This window comes from Cucurbita pepo, unplaced genomic scaffold, assembly GCF_002806865.2.
Source record: "Cucurbita pepo subsp. pepo cultivar mu-cu-16 unplaced genomic scaffold, ASM280686v2 Cp4.1_scaffold000102, whole genome shotgun sequence".
Classification (NCBI taxonomy): Eukaryota; Viridiplantae; Streptophyta; class Magnoliopsida; order Cucurbitales; family Cucurbitaceae; genus Cucurbita; species Cucurbita pepo.
This window is the reverse complement of record NW_019646432.1, coordinates 296015-310612: the sequence shown is the minus strand read 5'-3', so window position 1 is coordinate 310612 and position 14598 is coordinate 296015. Positions and strand designations below refer to the sequence as shown.

General features: G+C 34.9%; 1 protein-coding gene across 1 annotated transcript; it reads left to right on the top strand.

Annotated features, from left to right (window-relative positions):
* The first annotated feature begins 8940 nt into the window (after positions 1-8940).
* LOC111783812 (gibberellin 2-beta-dioxygenase 8-like) lies at positions 8941-13653 on the top strand. Its single transcript, XM_023664653.1, has 3 exons — positions 8941-9396; positions 11752-12073; positions 13247-13653. The coding sequence occupies exons 1-3, from the start codon at positions 8975-8977 to the stop codon at positions 13502-13504; spliced, it is 1002 nt and encodes a 333-aa protein (XP_023520421.1). The 5' UTR covers positions 8941-8974; the 3' UTR covers positions 13505-13653.
* The last annotated feature ends 945 nt before the right edge of the window (positions 13654-14598 follow it).

The window sequence follows — 14598 nt, the reverse complement described above, 5'->3', positions numbered from 1 at the left end:
GATACGAAATTGATGAGCATGCTGTGAAATAGAGCGATTATAAATAAGTATAACGTCATATATTTAGGTTGTGCAGACTTTTACGAGGAACTCTCCAGAATCTAAATCATTAACTTGAGGCCTATGTTTTATCTCTAAGAGTATAGCCAGCCAAGAAGGATGCATCCATGACATGGCACAACTAGGACTATAAGCCAAATACGACGCCACCCAATAGATTGGATCCATATTAATGCAATGTAGCCCGATGAAGAAGACAGGCACCTGCTAAAAGAAAAGGGAGTAAATGATGAAGACTAAAAAAACGATTTAAGGTGACATTGTCCACGGAGAAACCACCCCAAAACCAAGTCACTATGGTATCTCCTACTACAAGTATGGCGCTAACTAAGCTTATAATTACACTTGCGTGATAGCTAAGAACCACTACACCAAATGGACCTAGACTAGCCCATTGCTTGATCTAAGTCACCCTATACCTCCCACCTTTTCAAACGTCATGAGTTTATGTTTTCCTCACCTTAGTTGGTGGAATGCCTTCTTTGAATAACATAATGAATTCACATTTTCCTCGCCTTAGTTGGTGGGATGTCTTGCTTGATAGCAAGATGCTACACATGATTTTGGCTCCCGATGTGTAGCACCATGTTTTTCATATCGCCTAGGTGATGGATGAAATTGAAATTTGGGAGGATAGAGTAATTTATAAAATAACTTAGTATTTTGATCTACCAAAGAATGACTTAGTGTACAAAACCTCGTATCCACTTGTTATCGAAAATGATTTATAGAAACTTTAATTTTTTATATTTGGCCGAAAAAAGTTATGTAACTGCTCAAGTTTATTGAAAAAAGAAAAAACGTTTGCCACTCCCTCCGAAATCTCTCTCCAAAAATTACTCTCTAATAGACTTTCCTCTTTCCTTCTCTCAATTTTAGTAAACAGATTCATCCTATTCTCTCTTAGATAGTCAGGATAGGATTGCACAAGAACCCACACACTTGATTTAATTGTACACATCGAATAAGAAGAGAAAATTTGAGGAATATTGTGATAAGATAAGGAATCAATACAAGGGGAATAAGATTCGGATTACCTTGTTGATCGAATATCTCAAGACAAGAACATTGTTTGAGATTCGAATCACTCCACAAGCAAGATCGATCATGTCTAGCTTGAATGATTCTTGTTGATCAAATATCTCAAGAGAAGAACACTTGATTGAGATTCGAATCACTCCACAAGCAAGATTGATCATGTCGAGCTTGAATGATTCTACATGCAACCTAAACTACATAGAATTGCAAAGAAACTTAGCCATTGGCTAAAGAAAAGCACAAATGCTTCTTTTTATATTTTCCAAGTCTACCTTACAAATACAACATACATGGCTTTATATAGCCTAAAAAATGAAACTACTCAAGGTATTCCAAGAGTTGTAACATTCCTACTTTATGGCCATAATTAGCCATTATGTAAATGTAACCGAAATTAAATAACAAGTCTTAAAATACAATAACTCTAAATTACTCTAAATTGTAACCCACCCAAAATTTACAACAATCAAACTTCATTCTTCTTCAATGTAGCATGAGTTGAAACATCTTTTGATAATTTTGACAACTTTTTCTTCACATCTTCATTGAAGTATATTGTATGATTGATGTCTCTTGGTTCATATCATATTGGCTAAATGTTTATATTGATGACTTCATATATGTACAATAAGAGAATATAAGAGAATACATCTTTAAAGCAGATATATATGATTCAATTTACCATACATAGTTTTACTATATATATATATATATATATATATATAATTGTCTAGGTTTATTATACATGACAAATTACTCCCGAATATACCCTTCTATTGTACAGAGTTGTTTACTATATATGACCTTTACTTTATATGTCATTTTTTATATATCTTTTTCCTATAAATAACCATTGAGAGTCAACTATAAATAAGAAGACTCCATAACTCAACAATTCTCCCACAGATTGATCCAATCAACCAAAATTTTATTCTTAAATGACGATCAACAATATGTTTGTTAGATTCTTTGCACCATCTATCTTCTCGAAACACATCACCGCTTTCTATTAACCAGAGAGTGAAATGGTATCGTCTTTTGATGTATTTTGTCTTTGATAAACCAAGTTTTTCACCAACTGTATAACACTCTAACTATCTACATGAAGAATCTTCTAGTTCTGCTTCTCACCTAATTCTTCTAGATAATATTTCATCCATGTCATCTTTTTTCCAGCTTCAGCTATTGCCACGTACTCAGACTTAGTAGATGAAAGGGCAACACAATTCTAAAGTCTAGACATCCAACTCATCATCCATGGCGCTTCCTCCCACTTGATTGTACCCTCAAATTGTAGTGCATATGAAGGGGCTCTGGTTCTTCTTCATCCGTCAGCAACAGATAGTGTAATGAAGGTACATACTAGTACTCTGATAGTTCTGTATGATCTTCTAAACACCGGCTTAGGTGTCACTTGAGTCATCTCTAGTTCCTCAGTAGTTACTTGAGTATCTGCCACAACATCACTAGGTGAATTTTTTGACAACTCAACCTCAACTCCCACTTGCTTCATTGTCCCGGAACCTTTCTTCTCTTTATCCTTATACATGACATTTTAAGTCACGTCACAATGTCTCGGGGCACTTTTGTTGTTGACATCACAAAATTTTTACCCAAACATGTCAGAACCATAGCCTATGAAGTAACACTTCACAGCCTCAACGTCAAGCTTATCAATATTCTCTAATCAACACGAACATACGCAATGCAACCAAAAGTTCTAAAGTGAGAATGCTTGAGTTTTTTTCCTGTTCATACCTCTATTGGCAACTTGAACCCCAAGGGTACTGACGACCCTCTATTTATCAAGTAGGCTGTTGCATTTATAGCATCAACCTAGAATGTTTTTAGCAATCCAGAATAAATCCTCATACTCCTTGCCTGTTCATCTTTTTAGCAACACCATTTTGTCTTGTTTTACTTGAACTGTCATCGTTAATCTAATTCCCTCAACTGCACAACATGCTTTGAATTCCAACTTTCCACTCTCATCTATTGTCATACCTCATGCAATTGATCTTCAAGTGAGTCTGATTTTCAACTTCAGCTTTCCACTTCTTGAATGTGGCACACATCTGACTTTTGTTTCAGGAAATAAATCCACACCTTCCAGTTGAAATCATCAATGAAGGTGACATAAAACTTTGATCCACCAAGTGATGAAATTGGAGATGGTCACCAAATGTCTATATGGACCATTTTCAACCCCATTTTCTTTAGTTCTCTAGTAGCATTTGTGAAGCCTAACTCGTTTTTGTTTGCCCATAACGCAACCCTCACAAGGACTCATATCAATAGATTTCAGACCTTCTAAAACTTTTTTCGCAGCCAGCATCTTCATTTTTTTAACATTCATATGTCCAAGTCTATTATGCCATAGACTTGAATTTGAAGCACTCTCAACAACAGCAACCATATTTATATACCCTGAAGTGGTGTATAGGGTTCTAGATTTTGTGCCACGTGTTACCACCACAGGACCCTTCACAATCCTCCATGAACTCTTCCCAAACTCTACTGCATAACCTCTGCTATCCAACTGACCAATAGAGATCAAGTTCTTCTTGAGACCAGAAATATAACTCACATCCTTTCATGTCCACTAATTTTCTACACGATTTTTTTATGTAGACATCCCTCTTTCCTTCGATCTCCAAAGTTTTGTTGTCCCCAAGATATGCCTTCTTGAAATTTTCCCAAACTCTACTGCATAACCTCTGCTATCTAACTGACCAATAGAGATCAAGTTCTTCTTGAGACCAGAAATATAACTCACATCCTTTCATGTCCACTAATTTTCTACACGATTTTTTTATGTAGACATCCCTCTTTCCTTCGATCTCCAAAGTTTTGTTGTCCCCAAGATATGCCTTCTTGAAATTTTCAGACTTGAAATTCCAAAACAACTCTTTATTTGGAGACGAATAAAAAGATGCACCTGAATCCAAAATTCAATACTCAATCAAAATGTCAACGTTGAAGATTAGAGCATTCCCAATGTCTTTCGCTGAATTTATAGAATCATTATCATCTTTCAATTTGTGATTCTAATTTCTCTTTGGTCTTGTACAATTTGCCCGAAAATGACCCTTTTCTCCACAACACAAACACGTTACATTTGGTTTATTTGAAAAAATTTCACAGTTCTTTGATTTTGATCAAATTTTATTTGGGTCATTCGATTTACTTCTTCCCCTTTGGTCAACACTAAGATCACTACCAGATGAATCTTCAATTTCTTGTTTGTGAATACTTTTGCTGAGAACTACATCTTGGATTTCATCAAACTTCAGTTTCTCAGATCCTTAGGAACTGCTAATCGCGACAACAACGATATCCTACGACTCGGGTAAAGATGACATCAAAATTAATGCTTTAATTTCATCTTTGAAATTAATTTCCATTGAACTCAGTTACTTACAATCATATTGAATTCATTAATACGATTAGCAATAGATCCACCTTCAAACATTTGTATATTGAACAATTTCCGCATCAAATACACCTTATTCATAGCTGACGATTTTTCGTACATATTTAATAGCGCCTTCAACATAGAATACAAAAAGTACATTTTCAAAGAACTGCCTAAGGGGTATATATATGGTTCAGTTTACTATATTGACCTCAATTTCACTTGAACCAAGACCTAGCAGTGAATTTTCAAGAAATTTGGAGCTTCCAACAAGTGAAAAAGCAAGCTCAAAGTGACACATTTCACCCCGTAAGTAGCCACACAGAATAAATGCAAGTAATACTTGTAAGAATATCTAGGACATGCAATCATGCAAGCATATCATACCTTAGATGGTTAAAATATGCGTTTGTAGGACTCTAATGGGCAATTTTGACTATGCATGTATGAAAAATTATGAAAATGCCTCTTGGATAAGAATTTAAATTGCATGCCTATTTTAATGCTTTCTACTTTGATACAATGGAGGATGAGATATTTGTGATCTTGCTCCAAATGATTGATGGATGTTATCTCCCCCATTGAGTTGCTTGTATATTCCTAGGTTATTTATTTTGTGCTTAGGTGATCAATAGGAATATCTCCATGGAAAAGTATGTTTGAACAAAGTTAAGTTTAAGACGATAGAGCTAGAGCAATTTTCGAGTTGACCTAGGTCAATAGTTTCTAGTAGATTGGGTACCATAGGATGGTGAGCAACGATTAGAGGTATAGATTTGTGAGCACCCAGACGTTGGATTAGCCCTAAGGTGTTAGTCCCAAACATCTTGAAAAACGAGATACGAGATTTAAACCGCCTAGATGCTCCTAAGGACTTGGTAAACCTCCACGACATCTAAATATGATTAAGGAAACTTAGCAAAATCCTGAGGGCATTTGAGTTATTATTGAGTATAGGGTCGAGTCAAGGCTGATGCTATAATTCCATAAACCGGTCTTGAGGAGGGACTTGAGACTACACGGGTAGTTAGCTCTTGACAAGAACTTCTATTAAGTGTAGAAATAGGCCAAGGCTGACGCAACGATCCCATTTAACCAGTTTTAAAGAGAGACTTGGGACTACATAAGTAGTTATGTCAAGACAAAAGTTTTTATTAAGTGTAGAAACGGGTTAAGGCTGGTTGTAACAACCCTAAATTTCCACATATCTAGAGTCGTCACTAACATCTCATGCTTATCTCTAATGCAGAATATAACTCTAAGAATGCTCATCTTTATTAGCGGAAAAATTTAAAACTTCAGAATACGTTAAAACATTAGAAAACACTGCCGATTTTACGTGTTTCAAACATCATGTTGGAGTTCAAAATAAGATAAAACATTTACAAATTAAATAATTTAAACAAATGAAATGCAAACATCCTATCCTAACCAAGACTAGAAATTTTAAATATGCAACTATGCACGCGCCACAATCTCTGATCACGATGTCGCCGTGAACCGTACATGGGCCCCTTGCCTTGACCTGAAAAACAATATGGCACACGGCCTAAGTATTTCGAAGAAATACTCAGTAAGTGACCCCACTATAGGGGCCATACTAATGCAAACACATGCAATCATGAATTAGGGACCTATCTCTAATCATCTTTAAGGGTGGCCTCCAATCTCTGATAAATTGGATGTGTAGTACTTCCCTACACGCGACTCACACGTGCGAGTGTGAATCCCCAGGGCGCTCGCACACCCCCTGGACCCTCTGGTCAAGCTAATCTGTAGCGACGTCCGGAGGTCAGCGGAACCCCATAGTGTCATGCGCCTCATGAACACCCTCATTTGTGTGCATTCACATTTGTGCGCATTCGAGCTCATCATACGGTGCGCGTCCGTACTCATCATCTCTAGGGGAAGTAGCCCTATGCTTATGAACATATAATATGCATGAGGTCTGTCTAAGTTCAAATATACATCTCTTCTGACACAACCCTCTAGCCTCATCTCTTGGTTACACTATGTAACACGTGCTCGTGGATATTTACATTAATATCATTTTCATACTCTTAGGGTTGTGTCTTATGTCGATCTCATGACATGATGCAATATGGCAAACAACATCATAAGACATGTTCAACATGGAAAACATCATCATGTTAATAACATCGTCATGCATACATCATACTCATCATAGAAGCCATTAAGTGCATCAAATATAACATGTACATCATGCATCAAACATAAATAACGTACATTTAACATACATCACAACACAACGTCATACTCATACATCATCATAATTCAAACAATCTTTAGCCTATCCTATAGTAAGATCACTTACTTTATTGGCCTTAGCCGAAGTATTCCCTAATTTAATTAACGTAAGCTCCCGTTCCTGGAGAGCTGCTCCAAAGTTTGCTGGAGTTCGCTTCATATTGCACCGTTTGTCACCTTTCGTTAGTATTTCACATTTTAATTAATAATCCAACTAAAAATGTGAAGTACGGCTCTAAAACGGTCTTAGTAAAAATCGAATTCCACGTATTCATTGTCTCTAAATTTTTGCTCGACAGTCAAACTTAAATTGAAAATATGTCAATATTATTTCATGCGGCTGGAATCATTCCATCCAACTATAGTTTGTTATAATATAATATTGTGTAGTACAAATAATAATAATTTCTCACCTCTTCCATTTTCTTTCTCTCTTTGTACCACTTTATTTCTCTTCTCTTTGTATTTTTTTTTTCTTTCCTACAAATGACTATGCAATTATAAAACAATTTTCAATCAATTTTGTTTTTCTCTCTTTCCTAACATGACTATCTAATTAGAGAACCATTTTCAATCTATTCTAATTTTTCTTTAGTAAAAATGTCATGCATCAATCAATTATGATTTTTTTCTCTCTCCCATAAATGATGATCCAATTTAGATGCAATTGACAAAAGCTATTTTCAATCAATTTTGATTTTACTTGAGATATCTAAAAATCTAAATAATTGAAAAAGATATGTAAGATAACTTTTCTCTCTCTTGCAATAAAAGAGAAAGAGATCTAAATTACTGATAACTTTTCTCTCAAAATCTGCTATCTTTCGTTTGTTTTTTTCTCCTAATTTTTCCTTCCCTAAATCAGTCTTGGAAGAGACTTGGAACTATACACGTAGAGGTGAGGTGAGTACATTTACTGTGAGCAAAAATGAGTAAAAATGGGACTACACAGGTATTGACTCATCATGATGGTTGTTTTAGGAACTTCAACACCTACCCATAAGTTCCAAAGGATTAAGACCAAACTTCCTAAAGATTAGAGAAAAAACCTCATGAAAATCTATTAGGAATTTGATACTCACTTCTTTCTCCTTCAGGTGATCAAGAGCTACACTATCACAGAGGGGTGTCGACCTGAGACATCAATGTAGTCTATATTTTTATGGGTTGTAATTTATACCCTTTTGTATGTTCGTTGTTTACAGATAACTTGAAAAATATATGTTTTGTATTGTTTTCGTTTCGATTTTTTACTATGATTGATTTGTTTACTGTTGTCTTATCTTTAGCAATTAAAGAAAAAATTTATTTTGTTTTGTTTTATTTGGAAGCCGACATGGGTATTGCACAGTTGGGAAGAATTTCGATAACTTTTTGAGATGATGGACATTGGAAAATGATGGGTACCTTTTCACAAACATTGTTATTATTATCATTTGTTTTCTTTTAGGGTCGGTTGAGGCCTACCTATGTATCCATGCATATTCTCACTTCACATCAAACTTAAATGTGCCGACTTCCACACAATCAGATTTCCACTAAAATATCGATGGAATAGTGTATAATTCATTGCCGACTTCTACATTTCAACCTTAATGCCTCAATTTTCCATCCAAACATTTAACCAAATATCAATCATAAATGTCAAATAGATTCTCGAATTTGTCATCTCATATCGTCTTTATATCGTGAGGGGTGTACGAGTAAAAGGCCTTTGGGTGTCCCAATAGTCATTTTGGTCTTGTAATTTGCATTATGTCTTGCAAATTGGTATCAAGTTTGGTTAGGCGGTACATTTTGGTGAACAAAATTAAAAGAAAACCCGAGTTCGGATACGGCGAGATTGGCTCTTTTTTGACAAACATATATCTGTTCATAATTTGTCTAACCATTTGAAGTACGTTCTTCTCTCTTGCACAATTTTTTTTTTTTTTTTTTTTTCTCTGATGACACACTCAAACGCGTGTTCTTCACTCAGCCATAGAATTTTCAATCACAAAATTTATGATTCCACCCTTTACACAAATTTAGATTCACAGCATAATATAATAATGGTTCCAAACTTGATGGGGTTTATAAAAGAGATCATTTGGTTGGAACCAATGCCTTGCATTCCATCCTTGGTTAAAAGAGGAGGTGAGAAATATGAGTATGGAAATTGAACCGCCATTACAAGTAAGGTACTATGCGCTGATGAAAGGGGAAAGTGAGAGTAAAAATGGGAGATGGGTAGGGGAAGAAGAAGAGAGGGAAGTAGTGGAGGAATGTGAGGAAGAAGAAGAGCTACCAGTGATTGATTTAGGGCTTCTAAAAATGGGGAATTCAGAGAGGGAGAAGTGCATAAGTGAGATGGTTGAAGCTGCTAGGAATTGGGGTTTTTTTCAAGTGCTCAATCATGGGGTTCCAGAGAGGGTATTGAAGGGCATGATGTATGAGCAAAAAAAAGTGTTCAATCAACCATTTGCAAAGAAAAGTTTGAGCAATGTTCTTAATTTGGCTGGAACTTACCGATGGGGTAACCCAGTGGCTATGTCTCCAAGTCAAATCTCTTGGTCTGAAGCTTTTCATATGGCTGTTTTGGAGGTTTCAAACTTGGAGGAGCATGTCACCCTCAGGTATAACCACCCTAATTCTTTCAATTTTACCTTTCTACTTTCATTATGGATTCTTCTTCTTCTAAATTTTTTAATTTTCAAATTTTTTTTCTTGTTTATATCATTAAAAACAAACGCATAATCAATCTAAGATTAGGGTTTTTCTTAATTAAGTGTGAAAGTTAGCTTGGAAATATCCTCCTCTTGTGCCACAAAGAAGAAGAGTTAGATTAGGCTTAATCATTAAGTTAAATTACACAATTAAGGGCTCTTAACTCTTTAATCTAAGTTCAAGTACAAGATTCTATAATATATATATAGAATAGTGCATTATGAAGAAGAAAAAATGTGTGGCTAAAAGCACAAGATTCTGTAGTAATATAATATCAAGTTATTGGCATCATGAAGAAGTATGTGGGTATACACAAACAATTGGGAGAAAAAGCCTATAAATGTGCTGTATATTTGTTAATATGAGTATTCTAGGTAAATTTTGAGTATTGTTTGGGGGAAAAAAAATATAAATTTGGTCTCTAAACCTTCGTTAAATTGAAAATTTAGTCTTTTGTAGTTAGATTTGTAATAATTTAGTCTTATAAACTTTTAAAATGTAAGAGTTTAGTGTTAATGCTTTAGATTTTGTATTGATTTAGAGAATACTATGAAAAATATTGTTGAAATTAACCCATAAAGAGATTAGGGACCAAATGTGTTGGAACATTATTTAAAAATGTTTGTTGTTCTCAAGAACTCTTGAATGTTCTACAAAACAAGGGTTAATGTAAACCCTAAAAGATGAGAATGTGTCCAATCTCAAAAGTGAGTATTAGAAAATGAGTGCCTCAAAGTCTTTGGATGGCTTTTACTTGTGGTATATTATCAGAGAAGAGACTTCTTTTACTTCAAAAAAAGTAAATAAATATCTGTGTGTTCTCATTGTTTTTCACCTTTTTCACTTGCTTCCCTGGTTTTGAATTCAATGTCTTCATGCAAGTACCAACACAAGAAAAGTACCTCCATACAGCTCATTTTGAATTACAAAAACATTAATTACAAAAGGTTTTTTTTTTATTTTTTTATTTTTACTTTTGGGTTTGAAAAGTTTTCATTATTGTTCTTGTCTTTTTATTCGATAAGTTTGAACTGATCTTTAAAAGTAATACGTTTGAACTCCTATACGTTGTTTAAGATAACAAATCAAAACACCTTGTACTCAAATAAATTTTCGTTTAAATATGTTTTAGTCTCTATACTTATAACTTTTCTTTTTGTTCATAAATCTTCCACATGGATTTGTTTTTGTTTGTAGTTTCAAAATGTAAATTATAGGTACTTTTAAAATTGACTATTTTCGTTCCTCAATTCAATCCAAATTTGAGCCTGACAAGTTATTCACTAAATTTGTTAAAATATAACTATAAATGTGTGATGTCTCACATTGGTTGGGGAGGAGAACAAAACACTCTTTATAAGCGAGTGGAAACCTTCCCCTAGGAGACGCATTTTAAAGCCTTAAGAGAAAGCCCGGAAGGGAAAGCCTAAAGAGAACAATATCTGCTAGCGGTGGATCTGGGTTGTTACAAATGGTATCAGAGCCAGACACCGGACGATGTGCCAGCCTTCTCGCTATTCTCTAAAGGGGTAGACACGAGGCGGTGTGCCAGTAAGGTCACTGGACCCCGAAGAGGGGTGGATTGTGATGTTCCATATTGGTTGGGGAGGAGAACAAAACTCTCTTTATAAGCGAGTGAAAACCTTCCTTTAGAAGACGCGTTTTAAAGCCTAGAGGGGAAGTCCGAAAAGGAAAGCCCGCTAGCGGTGGACCTGGGTCCTTACCAAATTTGTTGGCATTAAGTGATTTAGAGATTTGCAAATTGGATCGTTTATTAGAGTAACTAAAAAGGAACGAAATTTGAAATATTTGTGTAGTACTTGTTTTTCTCTCTCTTCAATTACGCACATGAGTAGAGGTTTATTGGGTGGATGAGATGGGTCAGTGTGGGGAGGTGTGAAGAAGCATATACACACATAGATAATATGTTTGTAGGGTACCCCACATGGGCTGAAAGGGCATGTGAAGTACCTGCGAGGGGTGCTTCCACAGCACCAGGGAGTGCATGAATACTCTTAGTTTGACATCACCCCATCACATGAGCATCACATGAACACGTTTGTTAGCCCCGTGGGGGCACACCCTCCCTCCCTTATCTTATCTTCATTTTGGAGCTCAAAACATTCATTTTTTTGGCTCTTACTTACTCCTCTTCTTTTCTTCCATTATTGCTCCTCAGATATGGTTTGTTTGGCAATAACATGACAAAAAGAAAGAGTTCCCATTTTTCCTCATCTTTTTGTGTGCTTCACATTACTTGACAGACCCACAATGGAAGCAGTGGTGAAGAAGTTTGGGAGGTTAGCAGAGAGCATAGCGGAGATTTTAGGGCAAAGTTTGGGCATAAAAGCGAGCTATTTCAAGGAAAGGTGTGAGAAAGGAAGGAGCAGCTTTCGATTGAATAGATACCCACCTTGCCCATTTGCATCTCAAGTGTATGGCCTCATTCCTCACACAGATAGCGATTATCTCACAATACTCTACCAAGCTCAAGTCAGTGGGCTGCAGCTCATGAAAGATGGAAAATGGTTTGCTGTTAAACCAAACCCAAAAGCTTTGCTTGTCAACATCGGTGACTTATTTCAGGTCCTCACTTTTCTCTCTCTTTCCCCCTTTTTTTTCATCTCAACTTTTCTCAGATTTTGGGTTTGGATGCTGTTCATAGATAGGAAATTAGAAGGTTTTTAGAGTGTTAAATATATACATATATATAACATTAAATGGATCCATTATTTCGGTTTAGTAGTAGTTTAATTGTTCGAAATGATTTCAGTGGTTAGGTTTTTTTAAGTGAAACATTTGAATTCAAAATGTACGATTAAAGAGATCTATTTGTAGTTGATATCACAATCATTTGAATTATACTCGAGTTGATTGATAGCTTTGAAAGAGTTGTCGAGGGTTTTAAAAGCCAAAACAACAAATTGTTAGGAAAACATACTTGGTTTCAAGAAAGAAAAGACTATAAAGTAACAAAATCATTTAAAGATAGATTTGTAATGATTTTAAGCCCTACACTTATGTCTTGTTCGGGGATGTTTATTGTATTAAGAATCACGATTATCCACAATAGTATCATATTATCTACTTTGATTAAAACTTCTCATACATGTGTTTGTTTTTTGTTTCTTCAAAATGTCTCGTACTAATAGAATTTGTGTTCCTTACTTATAAATCTACCATTTTTCTCTTAATTAGTCAATATGAAACTACTCCTCCCAATAATTTTTAGCCATCCTCCCTTCCCCTGATATTTTTGGAGCTCTCGAACAATCTGTCCTTTATCGAGACTCAACTCCTTCTCTAGAACCCTCAAACAAAATATACCATTTGTTTGCACTCAAGTCATTTTTTACTACACGTTCGAGACTCACAAATTCTTTGTTCGACATATGAGAATTCTATTGACATTGCTAAGTTAAGGGCATGACTCTGATATCATGTTAGGAACCATGACCATCCACAATAGCATGATATTATCCACTTTGAGCAAAAACTCTCCTTGCTTTGTTTTTAGTTTCCCGAAAAGGTTTCATACCAATGGAGATGTTCTTAACTCCCTTGAGAATCTCTACGTACTTGTCCAGTCTAGAATAAGATCTTCTATACGCTTCATATATGATTTCAATCAACCAAATTGTAAGGTTATAAGATCTAAATTTGAACATTGATTCCTCTCAAGAATATAGGAAAAGAAACAACATAAACACAGCACCAACCTTTCTTAGGAGAGTCATCTTTGCTGAAAACGTGATGCAGGTTGTGAGCAATGATGCATTTAGGAGCCTCAAACACAGAGTGGTTGCTTCTGAAGCAGTGGAAAGATTTTCATTCGCATATTTCTATAGCCCATCTGATGATGTGATGATTGAGAGTTGCACAAAGCCAAGCATTTACAGGCAATTCAGCTACAGAGAGTACAGACAACAAATAGAAAAAGATGTAGAGAAAACAGGCAACAAAGTAGGGCTTCCAAGGTTCTTCTTGCACAACATGTTGCCTCATTTGGGTCAATGACTTAAAGTGTCTAATGTCTATTCTAGGGGCTCTACCTTAGCCATCATACAAAAATAATCCAAGTAGGAGGCTTATATTTGGGTGTGTTTTGTATCCAATATATCGTTTCTAGCTTATCCTGTATTATAATGTTGTTGTCTACTTAAAAATCTCAGTCCGAGATGGAAAACTCCACAACAACTAAGGATTTATATATTAATAGTTTCGTATAGTTACCGATAAGATTATTCCTTCTAGAAACTACATAGAAAAATAGATAAAATTGTATTTCAAAAACTAAACCGGAGAATAGACCGTCAAATTAAGTAACTATTAAATTTTCTTACTCTTAAGTAGGGAACGGGCCTATCTACTGTAAAAGATCTGGTACAAATATAAATATAATGGTAGCTATTTCGTAGATATGGTAGATATATATAATAGATATTTAGTAAAGATTTGATAGGTTTAAATCTTTCAAAGCTATATTTAATAAATTGAATATATATATATATATATATTTATTTATTTATTTATTGTACCGTCTTCCATAAAATTTTTAACCAATATTCATCTTTTAATTTTCTCTATCTGATCTTTATGTTCATTTCGATCGAGCGTATGCGTTGTTGAGTGATTCTAACAAACTGAACTCATAAGTAAATATTAAGTTCGAGAAGGTTAAGGATATTTAGTAATAAATTATAGTTTACCATATATATTATATTTTATATTTTATTATAAGGCAAATATCTGCTATCGTTCCATTTATTAATATTTATATATCCTTGTAATTTATTTGAATAAAATAAGATAACTTTTACACCATTTAGGTGTGGTGGATTAATCAAACATTCCCACCGAATCTAACACAATTTAGTCATTATACTTTAAAAAGATGCAACGATTGAATCTCCAACACGTTAAAAATCTTGTAAATCATACAAATGGCCAAATAATTGAACCGCTTATCCGTGATCTTAAACGATAGGAACAAGTATATCATAGGATTCACCGACTGATGCTGTTTCTAACACCTTTGTGGCTGATTTGAAAAGGGAAAAGCTGATAGACCAAAACAAAAGGTTAAGTTGATGTGAGTTTTGTCGATGATT